This window comes from Ctenopharyngodon idella, chromosome 23 (assembly GCF_019924925.1).
Source record: "Ctenopharyngodon idella isolate HZGC_01 chromosome 23, HZGC01, whole genome shotgun sequence".
NCBI lineage: Eukaryota > Metazoa > Chordata > Actinopteri > Cypriniformes > Xenocyprididae > Ctenopharyngodon > Ctenopharyngodon idella.
This window is the reverse complement of record NC_067242.1, coordinates 5099632-5120268: the sequence shown is the minus strand read 5'-3', so window position 1 is coordinate 5120268 and position 20637 is coordinate 5099632. Positions and strand designations below refer to the sequence as shown.

At 37.3% G+C, this 20637-nt stretch overlaps 1 protein-coding gene across 7 annotated transcripts in view; it reads right to left on the bottom strand.

Annotated features, from left to right (window-relative positions):
* Positions 1-4402: 4402 nt before the first annotated feature.
* Positions 4403-20637, bottom strand: part of pard3aa (par-3 family cell polarity regulator alpha, a) — a 503387-nt gene continuing 487152 nt past the window's right edge. For all 7 annotated transcript variants that reach the window (XM_051881687.1, XM_051881689.1, XM_051881688.1 and 4 more), the window contains 2 exons: positions 15174-15298; positions 4403-8330 (listed from right to left, as the gene is read on the bottom strand). In XM_051881687.1, the coding sequence (XP_051737647.1) occupies positions 7937-8330; positions 15174-15298 (519 nt within the window). In that variant the 3' untranslated portion in view covers positions 4403-7936. The remainder of the gene's footprint in view (positions 8331-15173; positions 15299-20637) is intronic.

Genomic DNA, 20637 nt, shown 5'->3' with positions numbered 1-20637 from the left:
GTGTAATGTTGCTGTTTGAGAATAAACAACATCTGCAAAGTTACGACACTCAAAGTTCAATGCAAAGGGAGACATTTTCTTTTAAAGAATTTTCTGTTTAAGGTCTACAAATGGCTGCAGGAACTACAACGAACTTCTTCCAGGGTTGGTAACATCACAGACCCTAAAATTTACATAAGCCCTGTCCCCGAGAACACGCAACAAAGGGGATGAGGCCATGTTGAGCTGCTTTAAAGAGGAGGAAGAGTTGTTGTAGTAGAGTGTTGATGCCATGCCGTCAACATGCTGTTGTAACTTCTTCCTGAGTGTCTCCATCAGTGTCCGACTCCGGTTTGAACAATGTAAGTGTAACCCAGGTTACCAGTGGGTAGTGACAGAGACAGAATTAACTTCAAATTAAATAACAGATTAAATGAATTAAATATGCTGACCGAGTACATATAAGACTGTGAACAAGTAAATAATTTATATATAAATATGAAATATCGAAGATTATTCATATATCCAATAGTACTAGGCCTATCTCACCTTGCAAAGCCTCCAATGAGATCGTGTTTTTGAGTGACGTCATTAAACGTTCGCTATCGCGGCACTTTTGCAGAACAGCGCGTTCTTGATCTTTCTTTTTCTCTGTGAACTTGAGCAGATGTCTGTTGCTGCTCCGAGATATTCAGAGCCCCGAATTGGATATAAAAGATGTAAGAGCAATTTAACGTCTCTAAATCATATATCGATGATAAAACTAAGCACTTGTGTAACAGCATAAACAATGTGAGTGCTCTCATGTGTTGTTCTAAATGGATGTTAACAACGCGATTTTAGCATTAGCAAAATGCTAATATGATCTAACACATGGTGCATATATCTCTAACGAAAGGTTGAGAAAAGCATATAATATCTGAGAGTGATATCTTCAAACGTGTGTCGTCTGGAATTTCCTGGTTCTTCAGATGTTCATTTGGATGAGTTTTCTTGATGAGTTGATGTGGTTTTCATGCATTTTTATTACAATATGGTTCAAAGTGTTATTAAATATGGATTTCGTATAATAATTTATTTGGTGCTGTATAAATGGTGAATACAGACTTAAGTGTGAAATGGAGACAAAATAAGGGTATTTTCTGTGAAATGACAACTTTAACATGCTTTGTTTGTTAAAATTGTTACAAAGAAATAATTGCACAAAGAAACAGTTTTGCACAGAGACATATAAATGGATATTCATTTGTGTTTTATTAAATTGTTTAAACTGAATTGATTTGTTTATAATATCAAGTGCTTATTCTTTTGGCCTTGTGTCTTCAAGGCCAGGTTTTTTTATTGCTGTTGTTCCATGTGATGTTCTGCAGTGGATGAGAATAAATTGAAGTGCGAATCATTTCTGGATCATGGACCGTTCAACTCTCTTCGGTGTGTGTAACGACGGAGTTGAACTGGCGAGCCGCGGTTGAGTAGATCCCTTGAACTTCCTGTTTTGAAAGAGCACAGAAACTGAACTTATTCGTCTTTGAACGGTGAGAGTGGAATTTCATACCACTTTTCCATAGACCATAGAGACTGTGGATTTCATCGTTTTATGGATTCCTGGAACTGAACTCATGAACTGATTGGGTTTTCAAAGAAAGAAAAATAATAATAATTCCGAGTGTTCATTAAAAGTATTGGACTTTTGGTGAATTTTGAGTGAATTCAGGGTGAATGTAATTTTATTTTATTGGTCTATTCTTTTTAAGTTTTATGGGAAATGTTCTAAGTGTTTATTAATATTTTTCTTAGTTTAGTTAAAGATATGTTATATAATTTGAAAGTTCTAAAGGTTTACTGTCAATCTACGGTGTCTTTTTTACGATATAGATGCTCCAGCACCAGTAATGTGTCGGGTGTGCAATGATAACACGCAAAATCAAAACGGGACGATTGCGAGATGAATCCAATCCGTCACACTTGGGTAAAATGTCCGTGAGCGTTCAGTGAAAAACAGCAGCACTTTTTGTCCACAAAAGCGTTAAATCCACGAAATATTGATATATTGCCCAGTGTTTGCATCACATTTCTTCTGAATGATCTGCTCTCAATCATCGTTCTTCAAGAAATTATGCAATCTGAGCAGCGTTTATGTTGTAAAACTGTTTATGATCGTATACATTGAACTCTCACAAAATGAGCCCGCGTCCAAAGTATAATATTTCAAAATAGTGCAGCAGTTTTAGTTATAATATCCAAGCAGTGCTGTCGGATTTTGTGGTGTCTTGAGAGGCATATTCTCCAGCCTTTGTCATAGTAATTCTGACGAACAAAACTTTTAGCCAATGCCAAGACGATCCAACAACGTGTGTTCTGTTTATCTTCCGCATGTGTGCACATGTACACAGACGCACATCTGTCTTGACCAAAAACTGCACAGCAAGCCATATTGTTTGATCATTGTATAAAATAATCCCGAAACAAGCACAAACACAGCAGAGATGACAAATTCAGCGTCTGGAATTAGCTGAGGTAACGTGACGGCTCACAGACAGCAGCGGCAATCCACCGTGTCACTCAAGTGGCCACGCCCTTAATTATGCAGAACTTTAAGTCTTAATATAATTTAAATGGATGAGTTATAAAAAAATTCACCCCCCTCAGAGTTGTCATGAAGGGCAAAATTAGCTGTATAGACCAAAACCACAATTTGTACCAGGCTATAAACATGTTTTTTTCTGCTGTAAAGTTGGGCATTTTAACATGGGGCTCAATGAGATTCTGCTCTCTTTTGGAGCCTGTCCCTAGCGGCCAGTCGATGAATTGCAGTTTAAGTCACTTCCGCATTGGCTTCAAGAGAAACTGGGGGAGGTTGCCGCTTGGGGTGAGCAAAAACGCATTGTGTGTGTGTCCCTTAAAATGCAAATGAACTGCTGCTCTCAAGAAGAGGGCGGAGTTTCTAGACCTTATGTTAGCAGAGCCAATTACCTCATGTAGACTCACTATTGAAAATGTCAGAAACTGTTCAGGCTTTTATGTTCAAACCGGAGTCGGACAATGATGGAGAGACACATAAGTGACAACATGTAGAATGCAACAGGACGTTTCTGAATGGTAACTGATTAATTTATGTAGCTGATGTGGAGTTAACTATCTTAAAGTAATTGATTAGCATATTTTGTCATGATAATGTATAAATCGCTCATGTGGGAACTGTTGTAAGATGCCTACAGAGTCAGAGAATATATGCTGCATGAAGAATAGAACAGGTGTAGTTTTGTTTAATTATGGTTATAACTTATGTTGTCATCTTGCTTTTATGACATGCTATTGCATTTGTGTTACATAACATATTGCAAGAACATGGCCTAACCCCTTTGTTGTGTGTTCTCGGGGGCAGGGTTTATGTAAATTTTAGGGTTTATGATGTTAGTAACCCCAGTAAGAAGCTCAATGTAGTCCAGTGAAATCATAATCAAGGACCCCTTTAAGTAGGCTACCGATGCCAGTATGGTGTTTGACGTTTTCATCTAATGACGTGCATCAGTATGACCATCTGAGTTTTATGTCAGTTATTTGATACTAGTGATTTTTAGAGAGCAGGCTATACAATAATAATCAATTCCCTTAGCTGTGCAACAAAAAAAAGAAGCAACGTAGTTAGGCATCACTACATCACTAGGATTTAATCCGTCATCAAATCTGTCTAACTTGTGAATGCCGTAGGATTTTTTATTTTTTATTCTTTTTTGTCTTTGGCGGGCTTTCTGTCTTCTGGCTTTTGAGCTTTTCTGGTTCTTCGTCCGTACAGGTACTGATTCTCTCATTGTCTCCGCTGGTAAAGCGCGATAAGTGTGTTCTAATTTTCACTCTTCGCGTCACTATACAACACACGATACTAGCCAACTACAGAGTCGTGAACGTGAGGATCACGTCCCTTTTTTTTTTTTTTAACTGTTGTTCCAATATTAGGCTACCACTTAGAAGATTTTGACTCGTATAGAAAACTAATGTGTATTATGTGCATTCAGATGCCTCTTCACAAAAACAGTTTATTTCTTAATTTAAAATTTATTTTATGTGCACTTTTAAATTCATTTGACGTGGTTTAACTGTCCTGAGATCAAAATCATGACGTCTCACTAAAAGGCTGGCCTTTTTTTTTTTTTAAAGACAATTTTATAATTACTATAAATTAATATTAACTTTGTCTGTCAAATCAAAATCTGTTGTATAACCAACTTACAGACAACCATCGTCATGTGTAATATGAAAGTATGAGTAATAAGAAAAGATAGTTTGACCTTTACATTTTTTTTTTTTTTTAATAATCATTTGATTAAGATTACCATTAAAATCATGTATTATAAAATGTATATATTGTTTATTTGATGGTTAAGCACTTGGTGTTTTGAAAATAAAGGGGGAAAACGCTTACTGTAAACAAAATGAAGAAACGTTTTATTGAATATAGATTTGATATGTACAGAGAAGCTTTGTGTACATTTTGACACATCAGGTAAAAACTTTGTGTAAAAACCATTTTCACTGTGCATACAGGAATCGAACACCATAGTACCTATGAAGTGGACAACAAAATGTCATACAAATACATTAAAATGTGCAGATTACTCTTAGCTTTCTTTTAACGATTAAAACAAATGCTGTATGATCAGAGAAAGTCAAAAGTTAATAATGATTTCATTTTAAAAATATGTGCATTTGGCGATGTGCATTTAACATATAAAAACATCCCTCTTCACAGGCACTTCCCATCGAAAACAATTTATGTATACAGTTACAATGTGATATAAAATAGTAGATAAGCAGCCAGCACCAAAAAAAAAAAAAAAAAAAAATTACGCTGCTGTTCTGGAAATGTCTTCTCTGTTAGTAACTACAATACTAGAAGCACATCATGTCGTACCACAGAATCCATAACAATCTTGGGAGGAAGTACCAAACTTTTACTCAGGGAACAGAGTAGATATACTGAATGTTTTCCACAATGAATGGATGCGAGACAGCGAGAGACGCCAGGCGACTTTGAGAGACTTGGAGGAGAGTACATTGGTCAATGGGCTTGGCGTTCCTTTTTGTGAGAGCTTATTGAGCTCTTTTAGATTTAGCTCTGAAAAGTGTGGCCAAGTGTTTCATGTTCCTGCCAAGATACAGTTCATAGACAAAAAAAGAGTCATGTTACAGGCACTGGTGATACACAATCCCATGCAAAACCCACACACATACAAATACCAAAATATATAGAGCACAAATAAAAGCCACATGACATTTGTTAGAGTGGTTTAGATTTCTGAATTAACAGTTAAAAGACAGCTAGATTTAAAGGGATAGTCACTGAAAAAATTACCTTTTTTCTTGTCTTTTTTATACAATTAAGATACAGTTTCAAGCTGTGTGAACTACACTTTTGTTTTCCACAGAAAGAAACATGTTTGGAACGACATGAGAGAGAAGAGACGACGACAACATTTTCATTACTAGGTGAACTGCTCCTTTAAACAGGTTTTCGACACTATCCGTGGCTACTGCGGCGTGAGCTGTAACCTGAGCTTTGTTGTGTTATAGTGGAACATGTGCACGAGCAACTGTCCATTAACCTGTGTGATAAAAACTAAAGTGCTGAACAGACCTGGTCTCAGCCTGAGCCGCTGAAACCAAAGACGGGTTGTAAGAAGGCAAAGGTCAGAGTCACACCCACACCTACTGGGTCTAAAACACGTTGGGTTTCCATGTTTCATGGGGACTTTCCTTAGACATGATTTTTATACCATACAAACTTGATATTCTATCTCCTAATCCTAAACCTACCCATCACAGAAAACGTTCTGCATTTTTACATTTTCAAAAAACATCACCTTGAATGATTTATAAGCTGTTCTCCTTATGGGCACCAAAAAATGTCTCCACAAGGACAAAGATTTCAGATATTTCCATCTTTGTGTGGGGACATTTTGTCCCCATGACGAAACTAGGACCATACATACACATACATGAGCAAACTGCCTGGAAGTCACAAGAATACAATCTTGATAGGAAGCATTAAAGTCAACATGAATTCAAAATACACATTATTTACTTTCTTAATACATGTTTCTGGTGTTATTATGCAAGATTCATCTGTGCATGTTATTCATAACCCCACAAAAGTTTGTAATCTTTCATAAAAATGTAAAAACGTGCTCCGCATTGAAAACGATCCCTCTCTAATCCCTCTTATTTTTAAGCCCCTCCCCTCCAACCTCCTGTAATATAGTGAAAATGTTCACATTCCCACTGATTCCTGATGGATAAAATTGTTTAATCTCACCCAATAACATTGTTTCATTTTGCCTTTAAAGCTGCAGTATGTAATTTCTGTTATATTAGTAGCACCAAACCATATTTGTTATTCTTCAGAAAGTATTTTAACAAATTAAAAAATATATATTTTTAAAAAGTACCAGGTTTTAATTAATTCCCTCATTCCTGGTCTGGGATGAATTGCAGTAAGAAGCCTGAGAGCTGTACATTTACTAGTTTATTAGTGGAGGAACAGAGACCACTAACTGGAGGAAGGAGCAAAAGAATCAATTATAAAGTAGGTGGAGAGAGAAGGCGTCACATGAGGAGCAATTGAGAAGTATGACGGGTTAATGGGGGTTTCCTTAGCAGAGAGTTGGAGGGTTGTGGGGTCATAACCTTACTGCACTCTATTAGCTGAGTTCAGCTACACCGTTGCAGTACATGGACTAAAACACTTGCACTAAGAACACATACAGCACACCTACATTGTAAAAAAGAATTGTTGGTTGCCTTAAAATTTTGAGTTCATTGAAATTAAAAATTTGACTTAATACAATGAAGGCGACTGGTTTAATAAACAGAAACTCATGATATTATGTTATCTGAACCACATTATCTAAGTTGATTTGACAAAAGAAAAAAATGTTGTGATAAATTATGAAAATAATGTTTACAGTGTACACTTACAAAATTCTCATTAGTGTAACAACAAAAATCTTATTCTCAGTGCTATGATGTAAAAATATTGATCTACTAAAGTTAATTTGTTGTACTGAATTTATGCTGTTTTTAATAATAAAAAAGAATAACTGAATTAGAATTTTTTTATTATAATAGAGTAAAAATTCTTATATTGCCTTAATGATAGTCTAATGAAAATTAAAATTGAGAAAAATCTGAATTATGGAAAATTATTTTTCATGATATGGTGCCTCCGGACATGACATTCAGGGTGGAAAAAAAACAAAACAAAAACAAAACAAGATATTGTGGCCACGAATTAAGAATTTGTTGTTACAGTTTGTTCCCTCTTTTTTTTTACAATTTCACAAAAATAAAAAGGAACAATTTGGCCACAATTTAACTAAAACAAGGGAACAAATTATTAAAACAAAGTCACAAATTAATGTTGTAGGGACAAATTCTTATTTTTTTTATTCCACATCATGTGAAACTGTGAAAAAAAATCTTTATAGACCTAGAAGCAGGCTTCATTTTTTTAAGCTAAATATTGCATATATTTGTTTTTGATTCTGTGGTGCAATATGACCCAGACATGTTCCTGACAAGCGTAGTGAAATTCACCCACCTACAAGTTCTCAGCACACTTGACAAAAACATGATATGTAGGTCACAATATGGTGGAAACAGCCATGTATCAAAGCCTCAGGCGACTGTCATGTGATTGTCAAGAGAACCTAGTGCCGTAACGTCAATGAATTCAGAACAAACACATACACATCTGTCAAAAGCAGGGATGGAAGATAGATATTCCACAAGGATTTTCAGTGTGTACATACTAGAGTAAAAAAACAAAAAAAAACAAATTGAAAACCTCCAAAACCAATTACCCAGAATCCTCCATTCAGTCTCCATATTATAGCTCTGTCTCTTTCCATTCAATATTATTGCTGTAATACAGTTTTTCCTACAGTTTTGATCTCTCGTCTCAAGAGTAGAAGGGGCGGCCCTTCTCAGGGGTCTGTAGACGGTTGAGCTGGGCGAGTTGGGTGGGCGATGGTGGCACATCTTGTCGGTAAGGACCTTTGGGAGGTGTAGGAACAGGGATTTGGCTTGGGGTTGGTGTCTCCTCCATCGTAGCTAGCTTGGTTTTAGCCTCCTGCTCCTTTCGTCTCTGTTCCTGTCTCAGGAGCTCTTGGGTCTCCAGGAGTACACGAGCATTCAGGCCCGTGGTGGCGGTGCCCAGGTAGCCGTTGGCAGTGCGCGTTCCCTGGTAGCTGGAGTAGCGTGGGTTCTCTTTGGCGGTCTGAAAGACCTCGCCAGGAGGATAGACTTTATCCCAAGAGTCTTGAGACACGGTGCTAGGGTTTTTACGTGGTTGTCTGTGAGGAAGAAAAAAAGAAGGGTCAGTAACAGAGACGGCAAAAAACGGGGGAAAGAAAAGTCCCATAGACTCAGAGTCCCCAGAAGTGCCACAACACAAGAAAAAAAGGTATCTTTTCCATGTTAATCAGAGTTTTTGTCCTAACAAACCACAACAACAGTATGTGACGTGACAGGGGATTCTGTTTTAGAAATGTTTTTTATTTCTGTGACGTTGTGGCTGGAACAGCAACACACAAACTATGACAATGATAATTACTGACTATATGGTTTATTTAATGTTAAAAGTGTCTAATGTGAGTTTGAATATCAATTTGCGTGACCTTTATAGCCATACTAAAAGCGACAATGAATAATTCACCTAAGATCTTGAAAATAAATTAAAGGTAACAAGAACGTTCAGTAACACTTTAGTTTAGGGTCCAATTCTAACTATTAACTAGTTGCTTATTAGCATGAATATTACTAGGATATTGGCTATTTATTAGTACTTATAAAGCACATATTAATGCTGTATTCTGCATGACCATATTCTCTATGCATAATCTGTTCTACATGGATATTACAAAATATCCTGGCTCTTACAAGCTATAAAGCTTGAGTGATGTAAATGAGAGTGAATGGTGCATCTTTTTTTTTTTTTTTTTTTTTTTTTAAGCCCAAAAAAGTGCATCCATCCATCATAAAAGTAATCAATACAGCTCCAGGGGTTAATAAAGGCCTTCTGAAGCGAAGTGATTTTGTAAGAAAAATATCCATATTTATAAATATCTATAGCTTCTGGTAACGGCAGTCTTTATGTTCGCGAGAGTCGAGTTCCGGTGTTGTGCCGAATTCTTACCCCCGCCAAATTATTACCCCCCCCTGTATTGGTAGGGTTAGAATTAGGAGAAGGGTTAGGATTTGGCAATCAGCAAGCGACTTTATCGAGGGGGTAATAATTTGGTAGGGAGTGGAAATTCGGCACAACACCAGCATATGACGTAGGCGTAGCGTAAGCGCCGGGGGAGAAGTGACGAACGCAGAAGCGCGCGTTGTTTACAGCAAAGGAAAATGGCAAAAAGAAGTGAGTTTTTTTAGCTATACTGTAGATTTGTATTATTCTTAAAATGGTGCGTTCGTGTGTCTATCTAAATAAAGATTTAAGATTACGCTACACCTATGTCATACTCCGGAAATCTACTCTTTCGTGAACGCGCAACGGCCATTACCGAAAGCCAGTGATTATAGTTTCTAAAGTTATGATTATGGATTTTTTTTTTTTTTTTTTTTTTACAAAACTGCATCACTTCAGAAGGTCTTTATTAACCCCCTGCAGCCGTATGGATTATTTTTATGATGGATGGACGTGCTTTTTTGGGCTTCAAAAAAAAATGGTACCATTCACTCTTATTATAAAGCTTGGAAGAGCCATGACATTTTTTAATATAATTTTTAATATAACTCCTATTGTGTTTGGCTGAAAGAAGAAAGTCATATACACCTAGGATGGCTTAAGGGTGAGTAAATTATGGGATAAATTTCATTTTTGAGTGAACTATCCCTTTAACAACTACCTTACTAACTATAAATTAGCAGTACTTAGGAGTTTATTGAAGCAAAAGTCCTATTTAATAGTTAGTTAATAGTGAGAATTGGACCCTAAACTGTGACTGAACATTTAAACTGTGAACAAAGAAGTGTATTCCATGACAAAGGTTTTTTCAGTATTTTTAATGAATGGTTTAATGTATATGAATTTGATTATGTACATATACATTTCACTGCAAGAGAGACTCCGCCCACATGCTCTTCTGATTGGTGCAGTCATGTTGCGTCTAGTGTGTACAAATAAATTGCGTCTGATGGACCACTGACAGAAGGACCTGCATCAAATCTAGAGAACAGAATATTTAGGCCAGTAAGCAACCAAACAGGAAAGCCCTAACAATCAACCACAATATGCTCACATTGTGGTGGCAAGTTGTCCCAAGACAAGCGGCACTTACATTTTCTTCAGAAAATGTAAAAATCTAGTTCTTTGTTGAGCACAAACAGTTAAACACGCTGTTTGAGGCCCGCTAGCGTACTTAACATCAAGAGAGGAAATAACAGGTTCCTTCAACGTCCATCCATACCAGCCAATCAACTACTAGACATTTGACAGACCACCAGAGTTAGATCCCTTTCTTGCCTAAAGAAATGGGGAAAGAAATATCAAACCTAGAAATTTCTTTGTCAACGTAGCAGCCATTGAGAGGGGTGTCCACTCAGACTCTGTCCATCTTCTCTCTGCTCCGTTATTAGGATCCATTAAGTGGGAATGTGAAGTAGCTACCGTGCCACATCCCTGTGCTTCATGGCTAAATGAAGGCCCACTCACACCTCACTGGCCTTGCATGCTTAAAAGCATGTGTGCACATGTGTATGCAAACACTTCTGTTGGGATTTCACACATAAGAGGAGTGCTTTCAAAAGCAGGCACACAAACGTTTTAGTATCGTCCAGAATTCAGAATGTGATGGTGAAATTTTTTTGTCACTATCAAGATGCTAGGGTGTTCTGGGTGACTGCTAGGTGGTTGTTTACTGGCCAAAGTCTAAAAAAGCCAGCGTATCTATGTTATTATGGACCCTAGAAATGGCTTGAGTCCCAATTTCAATGTAAATCACCAGTTTTATTGATTGGTAGGTGACAATTGTACATTCGATTGCTAAGAAAAGTAATAACACAGCTCTCCTCAATAAGCCACATGATTTGAGGCATCATTCATGTCTTTCAAAGAAACGGTATGCACACTTAAGTTTATGGTTCAAGGTTTAGAACAAACAAAACGTTAAGTATGAACAAATATAATAGTGCACACACCACTGAATATCATCGTTTCATGCACTGGGTCACATTGTTGGGATAATAAATAAAAAATTGGAAAATGAATACAACAGATTACATTCAAAACTGATTGCGTAAAGCATATCAATTGAAGTCAAAGGCCATTAACCTAGTATTTTGAAATACGTAGAAGGTGAAATTGACTGGACGGCAATAATACTGTGTTGATTACAGTACATTGTTGTATTTCGATTATCAGTAAGCTGTGTTTTGTTTATATAGAATGAATGTGAGCTATTCAACCTCATACGAAGAGCAAATCCCAGCAGAACACAGAAAAGGGGAAACACATGGCACTTTTCACAAGAGATAATGGTGTTAGGTAGAAAAAAATAATCTTCACACTCTTACAGTCACGTCTGTACAGTTGTTATTGAAACTATTAATAAAAATTAAAGAATGGTGACTAATTATCACTTTAACATAACTCATCTTCTATTTAAAAACAGTATCATACAGCTAGAAGCAAACATAATTACAACATTACATATATCTCAGATTGTGTTTGTCTGAAAGAAGATAGTCATATTGAGTAAATCATGGGATAATTTTCATTTTTGGGTGAACAATCCCTTTAACAAGCTATTAACCTAATAGATAAAATTTACTAACAGCGTTATGAAGTAAAATAACTAGCTTCCGCCAGACCGCCTTTTTTTTTTTTACACAAATGTGTAAAATCGCTAAAAATGTGATCGCTAGACGAGGGCTTAATGTACTCATTTTTGTGAAAAACTCAATTTTTAACAGTCGCATTCCGACTCATTTTGCCAGCACAGGTCACATTTGTAGACTGAATTCCCTGAAAAGTGTAAACGCTGTGGCGCTATCAAAACACTGCTCACAATGTTTGTGAATCCTGAGCAACCCAACATAGCAACAACTCAACCAATGGTGTAAGACTGGGGCGGGGCTATCTGTTTGTTCGACCAATAGCAGATGGGGGAGTATTTGTGAAACCTGTTTAAAAACATTAATTCTGATGCCAGTGGCGCATGTAGATAAAATGACATGAAAGGATGTGTAGTATCTCTAAAATAATGTCATGTCACAATGCAGGTAAAAACATTAAAGACAGAATAAGAATAAACAAGTATTTTACTCTCTCCCAATAGCTACAGTATTTATATCTGAAACACAGCTGGTGTGCATCACAGTTTATCAAAAGGACAACAGATATACACACAGAGAACAATATTATCTCAACACCTTGAGTAATGTTTTCTATTTGTTAACAGGAAGCAGAACGAGAGGCTGGAATGTGGGACCTGCATCTTATCTCTGCGACTGTGAGTGTTGCCGTATTATAACGTGCAGCTGTTGCATGAAGTTGCGCTCTGTTTCACATGACTTCCATTACTGCTAATCAGCGTACACTTCACTTATCTGTCTTATTTTCTGTTCCTCCCTTTCTGTCTCTCTAATCCACCTTCCAAAAAAAGAATCCCTTCATTAGCCAAGTGCTAAATCTGAATCCACAGGGTAAACACACAGTTGGATCCTTGTTAAAGCGTGCTTATAATCCACAGTCTGTCCATGCAACTGTTGATCAATCCAAGCTGCGTTATGATTGGTGGAGGAACGACGTTCCAGTAAGTCCTTACATTACTAATGAGCGCGCATCTCAGCCGGGTCCTCCAGAGGACAGGGGTCATTTCACACCAGCTTGACCCTGCTTGACCGACGGTATGAGATTATGGGTGGAATGCGTATCAAAGGGCCGCCGTCCGTGCCGAGTTTCCCCAGGGAAAGTGTCAAAGCTCCGGCAGGAACTAGTCGGTGGATTCCTTGTAAAGCCGGCATTTTCATCTGAAGTTAGCTCAATATAGACAACGACATTGAAGATGCTTAAGGCAGTGAGAAATAGTAGAAGCTGATTGGTTGAATTGATTAACTGTCATTATGTCCACGTAGTGTGGAGTAGTGAATGTCGACCTCTATATCGACCCTAGGACTTTCTCTACTGTCTTGGGAAAGAGCAAAGAAAAGAGAAGGGAGAAGAACGATGGACGAAACTGGAATTTTTGATGCAAGGCCCCCCTCCTTTCTGTGGTGTACGCTGGGCTTTGTCATTGCTTGAGGGGGGACTAATTCTGTAATTGTACATATCCTGGTTACACTGTTCTCAAAGCCAGTAAAAACAAGTGCCAAGCATGTAGGTTAGACCACACACAAACACATATTGCAGACATTTCCCAAGAATTCCTTTTCAAAATACCTGCAGACCACAATCTTATACTTTAGAAAGTATAAGATAAGTGTATTTTTTGTTTACAAGGTCATTACTATACTGTTGATACTTAGGGTTAGGGACTTAAACTCTAAACTTAAGTACTAAAGGTGAAATGTGCAACATACTTTTTTTGTCTTCAGTGTCATATGATCCTTAAAGTATTAGTTCACTTCAGAATTAAAGTTTCTGATAATTTATTCACCCCCATGTCATCCAAGATGTTTAATGTCTGTCTTTCTTCAGTCGAAAAGAAATTAAGGATTTTGAGGAAAACATTCCACAATTTTTCTCCATATAGTGGACTTCACTGGGCTACAAGGTAAAACAACGATGTCGGACAATTTTGAAGTTGGAGGAGAAAATGAGAAGTTTTTCCACCCTACCGCAGTACTTCCACCTATGTCACACAACCTTTCCAACATGATTACGTAATGTGTGGCACATCGCAGAGCAGTGCAAGACAAGCATTTGTGGTTAAAAGGTTTTTTTTTTTTTTGAAAATGACAGATCGTTTCACTAGATAAGACCCTTATTCCTCGTCTGGGATCATGTAGAGCCCTTTGAAGCTGCACTGAAACTGACATTTGGACCTTCAACCCGTTGAACCCCAGTGAAGTCCACTATATGGAGAAAAATACAGGAATGTTTTCCTCAAAAACTTAATTTCTTTTCAACTGAAGAAAGAAAGACATAAACATCTTGGACGACATGGGGGTGAGTAAATTATCAGGAAATTTTAATTCTGAAGTGAACTAATTCTTTAAGAAATCGTTATGCTAATATGCTGTTTTCCCCCTAAAATGGCTAAAATCCACTCAAACCAACTGCATTGTGAAAGTGACTTTTGAGCTGGACCATTTTCATCAGAAAACATAAAAAGGTATTTCCTGCTGTGCTGTAAATAAATGTACTGAAATATTGAGTGAAAGTTTATCAGCACTGCCTGCAGCCCCCACCCCTTTCAGTTAAGTATGTAAAGCTCCAATGCGGGATTTTTTCTTCTTCTTGTGTCTGTTGGCTGGATGCTTTGCATGAACTGAAGCAGATTAAGAAGATACCAATGCCTGCAAGTAGAAACGCTGATATCAAACTCAGCCTGCGGGCAACTTTTTTAAGTTTTATTGACATTTATGACAAATATGCAAAGGGGAAGGGAAAGAGAGAAAGTGAAGAGAGAAGATAAAACAGATGAGGGATGGGGCCGATATCCATCCAAAAAGGGGGGCCCTATAGACTGCAGTTGCCAAGATAAACTTCCCTCAACAAACAGGTTCTCGGGCTGATCTTTATTAGGTTTAGGAGGGGCACATTCTCTCGGCCCTGAGAGCATGAAGACAGACGTTGTTGGTGTTATGAGGGCTTAGAGCTAAAACAGAACCGACCACATGACAATGGCATGACTACAGCTGAGAAACGCCACTGAGGTCAGAAAGATTGTGGGAGACGTGAATATAAGATTGCATGAATATTTGGTTTATGGCTGATTTATTAGCATTAATTTATTAAAACATTACTTTTCACAGCTTTGCTGTAGTTGTTCATATTTGAGATTTATTGCTTGAATGTAAGGAATACCTTCACAAAATGTACTTGGGAAATACCATGGTGCAGTGATGGTTTCAGATGATAATGTAATGGTATCATAGGATTATTTATCCTATGTTATTGTTATTGTTGTGAGAGTGAATGTGTGGTTACAGATGTAATCTGAGATATTGTGTGCAGTGGCTTCTCTTACCGTGGTAAGGAGTTGTATTGCCTCTGGGCTTGAGTAAAAGAGTCTCTGTCCTCTCTCTGTTTCTGCACTTGCACCTCCACAGAAACCGAGTGCCGCCCCGTCGGTGTATAAGAACCCGTATTGGCCTGAAATATGAATAAACATTCCTGTTACACACAAATAGTATGACAACAGTGTAAAGCATCTTAAAAGGGACCTATTATGCCCCTTTCACAAGATGTAATATAAGTCTCTGGTGTCCCCAGAATGTGTCTGTGAAGTTTCAGCTCAAAATACCCCACAGATTATTTATTATAACTTGTCAAATTTGCCCCTATTTGGGTGTGAGCAAAAAACACGCAGTTTTTGTGTGTGTCCCTTTAAATGAAAATGAGCTGCTGCTCCCAACCCCCTTTCCAGAAGAGGGCGGAGCTTTAACAGCTTGCGCTTTGGTTGCTCAACAACAACAAAGCTGGAGAATCTCACGCAGCCAAAATGACAATTGTCAGTAACGGTGTTCAGCCTTACATTGTTCAAACCGGAGTCAGAACAACATGAGGAGGAGTAAATGATGACAGAATTTTAATTTCTGAGTAAACCAGGCTTTTCTTTATGTTTCCAAGTGACATGTTTAGTCACTGATTACGTACAGGAAGGTGTTTCACTATATGTTTGCATTAACCGAATGAAACTATACAAGATTTGACATGCACAGCATCATTTCAGAATTCATGGTCAGGTAGGGGTTTAATAATTGATGAGGGACTCTTGATCACTAACGATTCTTCCTATAACGCAAGGTGCACTAATGAGAAATGTGGCTACCACACCAAAAGCAATCAGCCTTGAAATGGCTGACTTCGCAAAAAATTATAAATGCTGCATTAATGCGGAGATGCGAACATTTAAGCGATTCATAAAGCGGAGTTGTGGGAAAAACAGAAGAATTAAACATTATTTCGATGGTTTTACTGCATACTGGAGAATCAGGCAATTTTATCCATGTCTGATGAAGGCTGAGCAAAATCTCCAGTGAGACACATTTTAATAGCTAAAGGCCCAGGAAATTTCTTAGTTTGCAACATATAAGCCAAAAAAAAAAAAAAAAACAGAGAAAAGGAAATGCTTTTATTGCGAGCTAGAAGCAACAATGAAGTAATTATTCACAGTGAGATGTTTTAATGAGATTTGGACTGAGAAGACACTGCAGCAAGCAAAAATCAGGTGTGTGTGTGTGTGTGTGTGTGTGTGTGAGTGTGAGAGAGAGAGACTGTGTGTGTCTACTAATATGTCTTTGGCGACATACACTATAGATAAATATGGTTTCAATCCTCCTCTGTATTCACACAGTTTGGAGATTTACCACAAATGAATTCACTCATGAAAAATTAAAGTTGTGACAACCAGTTTTAGAAATGAACTTATTAAAAGGGCTATTAATGTTTGCCATCTAGAATTTATTTTCAGTGGCATATTTAACCTTTATGATGCCATTTTAACCACATTTAGTCCATTCATGTCAAACACTTTCAATGAAAATGAATAATTTCACATTCAATAAAACTTAAATTCCAGCTGTTACCTAAAATAAAATTAAATCATCAAATACCAGTAGCAAAACACAATAAACTTCCACAGGACTACTTGAATCACATTTTAATTTAATTGTGGTTCAGAATAACAGCACTACACTGCATGTAGGACCTGATTATTTAAAGTTTGTCTGTTCAACGCTTATAAAAACATGAAAACATGACTTTTTCATGAGATCTCCAGATCTCTCTCATTAATCACACAGAATTTATCACTTTTTTTTTTTTTTCACGGACACAGAGCAAACACAATGAAATGAAACCCACCTGAACAAACACAAAAAGTGGCCTGATAGAGAGACAGACGTAATTATGAAAAATTGTCCACAGCAGTTCTGAGCAAGAAAGCATGACACAGCTGGATGGTGAGTAGAGGTAGCTTCCCAGACCCAGACTTCCAAATCACGTATAATCGTTACGATTACAGTGCGGCGTGACCCGTAGCCTTTAATATCAAAGACGGGTTGGGCTCTCGGTGCAAGGGGGGGGTCAGAGCACACACATGCTCCATGTGCAACAATGTTTACTGCGCTATACACTCAACCACTTCCAGAAACCTGCTCCGACATATGGATTTAATTTTAGAACTGATGCACTTGACTGGGTGAGTGCAAGGAAACAGAGATAAAGAACAGAAAGCAGAAGTAGGGAAAAAGTGAAGGAATGGAAAATGAGTATGTCATCTTGCAAAAATGTATCATAATTAGCAAGTTATGACAACATTGAGGTGTCTGTGTCTTGCATTAAAATAAAGGACAGGAAAATAGACAGAGAATGTGAAAGTGACAACAGCTATAGACAGACACATCATTCCTCTCATCCCTTAGAAACTTCACTTTTCTGCTCAAGTGCTTGTACACTAGGGAAGGTTTATCTATAGCATTTAGAGCCAGAACACCCCTGCAAGGCTCTACACTGTCAGAAAAAAAGGCACGGTGCTTGTCACTGGAGCAGTACCCTAAGGTACAAAAGTGAAAAGGTGCTAATATGTACTTTTAAAGTACTGATAAGCCTCTCAGATGCTAGAAACTGCATAGCAACACATTAAAACCCCCTAATAACTACCTAGCAACACCTTACAAATGTCCCAGAAGACCACATAAACTGCATAGTGACATATTGAAAACCCAAGAACACCTTAATAACCACCTAGCAACACCTTAGAAACCTCTCAGAAGATGCTAGCAACTGCATAGCAACACACTAAAACACCCTACACTGTAAAAAGTAATACGCTCTATATCTACTCAATAAAATTGTGGCAACAGATTACAAGCAATATTATTAATTAAATTCAACATATAAGAATTGAATTAGAATTACTCAAATTACTTCCTTAGAAATTAACCATTTAAAATGTGTAAAATTAGCAAACACCATTACAAAAAACACAAACTGACAAAAGCAAAAAAGCAAAGAGTCAAGCTGGCCAACTAAACAAAACACTGATCACCATAATGCTGACCAAACATTTTCAATAACATCAACATCTAAACCTCTGTTACTTCATGTGTTTCTCTTTCCTTCAGTGATTCTGCTTGTTATCATCAGGTGTTTTCAATATTAGCAATAAAAAATAAAGAGTTCTTAATTAATCTTTGACGTCTGTTATTCAGATATTTTTGTTTAAATTTCACTTATTTTAAATGCTTGACATTTAAGGAATTAATTTGATTAATTCTAACTCAATTCTATTTGTTGAATTTAATTAATATTATTGCTTGTAATCTGTTGCCAAAATTTTATGGAGTAGATATAGCGTATTACTTTTAACAGTGTAATAACTACCTAGCAACACCTTAGAAATATCCAGAAGATCATATAAACTGCATAGTGACATTAAAAACCCAAAACACCTTAATAACCACCTAGCAATACCTTAGAAATCTCTCAGATGCTAGAAACTGCATAGCAACACAATAAAACACCCAAAACACCACAATAACTACCTAGCAACACCTAAAAGACTTCCCAGAAGTCCACACAAACTGCACAATAACATATTAAAAACCAAAGAACACATTAATAACCACCAAGCATTTTTTTAACTGCCTATTTTGGGGCATCATTAAATATGCGCCGATTCAGGCTGCGGCCCCTTTAAATTCTCATGCTCCCCGCCCCCAGAGCTCACGCTTGCCTTAAACAGCATAAACAAAGTTCACACAGCTAATATAACCCTCAAAATGGATCTTTACAAAGTGTTCGTCATGCAGCATGTCTAATCGCGTAAGTACAGTGTTTATTTGGATGTTTACATTTGATTCTGAATGAGTTTGATGGTGCTCCGTGGCTAAAGCTAACTTTACACACTGTTGGAGAGATTTATAAAGAATGAAGTTGTGTTTATGAATTACAGGTGCTGGTCATATAATTAGAATATCATGAAAAAGTTCATTTTTTTATTGTAATTTATTTTAAAAAATGAAACTTTCATATATTCTAGATTCCCTACATGTAAAGTAAAACATTTCAAAAGTTTTTTTTTTTTAATTTGTTGATTAGAGCGTACAGCTAATGAAAGTCCAAAATCCATTATCTCAAAACATTAGAATATTTACATTTGAGTTTCATTAAATGACCATCCCTACAGTATAAATTCCGGGTATCTCTTGTTCTTTGAAACCACACTAATGGGGAAGACTGCTGAATTGGCAATGGTCCAGGAGACAATCATTGACACCCTCCACAAAGAGAATAAGTCACAGAAGGTCATTACTGAATGGGGTGGCTGTTTACAGAGTGAAATATCAAAGCATATTAAATGCAAAGTTGACTGGAAGGAAGAAATTGGGTAGGCAAAGGTGCACAAGCAACAGGGATGACCGCAAGCTTGAGAATACTGTCAAGTAAAGCCGATTCAAACACTTGGGAGAGCTTCACAATGAGTAGAATGAAGCCGGAGTCAGCGCATCAAGAGTCACCACACTCAGACATCTTCAGGAAAAGGACTACCAAGCCACTTCTGAAACAGAAACAATGTCAGAAGCATCTTACCTGGGCTAAGGAGAAAAAGAACTGGACAGTGAACAGTGGTCGAAAGTCCTCTTTTCAGATAAAAGTAAATTTTGCATTTCATGTTGAAATCATGGTCCCCGAGTCTGAAGGAAGACTGGAGAGGCACAGAATCCAAGCTGCTTGAAGTCTAGTGTGAAGTTTCTGAAGTCAGTAATGATTTGGGGGGGCCGTGATGTCTGCTGGTGTTGGTCCATTGTGTTTTATCAAGTGCAAAGTCAATGCAGCCATCTTCCAGGAGATTTTGGAGCACTTTATGCTTCCATCTGCTGACAAGCTTTATGGAGATGCTGATTTCCTTTTCCAGCAGGACTTTAGCACCTGCCCACAGTGCAAAAACCACTTCCAAGTGGTTTGCTGACCATGATATTACTGTGCTTTATTGGCCAGCCAACATGCCTGACCTGAATCTATGGGATATTTTCAAGAGAAAGATGAGAAACAGTCGATCCAACAATATACAGATGATCTGAAGGCTCAATAGTGCCTCAGCAGTGCCACAGGCTGATCACTTCCAGGCCACACTTCACTGATGCAGTAATTTGTGCTAGGAGCAAGTCATTTGCTGTAATATGTGCTGCCGACCAAGTATTGAGTGCACAAATGAACATACTTTAAAGAACTTGAACTTTTCTGTTTAGCAAATCCATTTTTTGATTGATCTTAGGAAATATTCTAATATTTTGAGATACTGGATTTTGGACTTTCATGAGCTGTACGCTCTAATCATCAAAATTTAAAAAAAAAACTTTTGAAATGTTTTACTTTACATGTAGGGAATCTAGAATATATGAAAGTTTCATTTTTAAAAATAATTTACAATAAAAAAATGAACTTTTTCATGATATTCTAATTATATGACCAGCACCTGTATACAG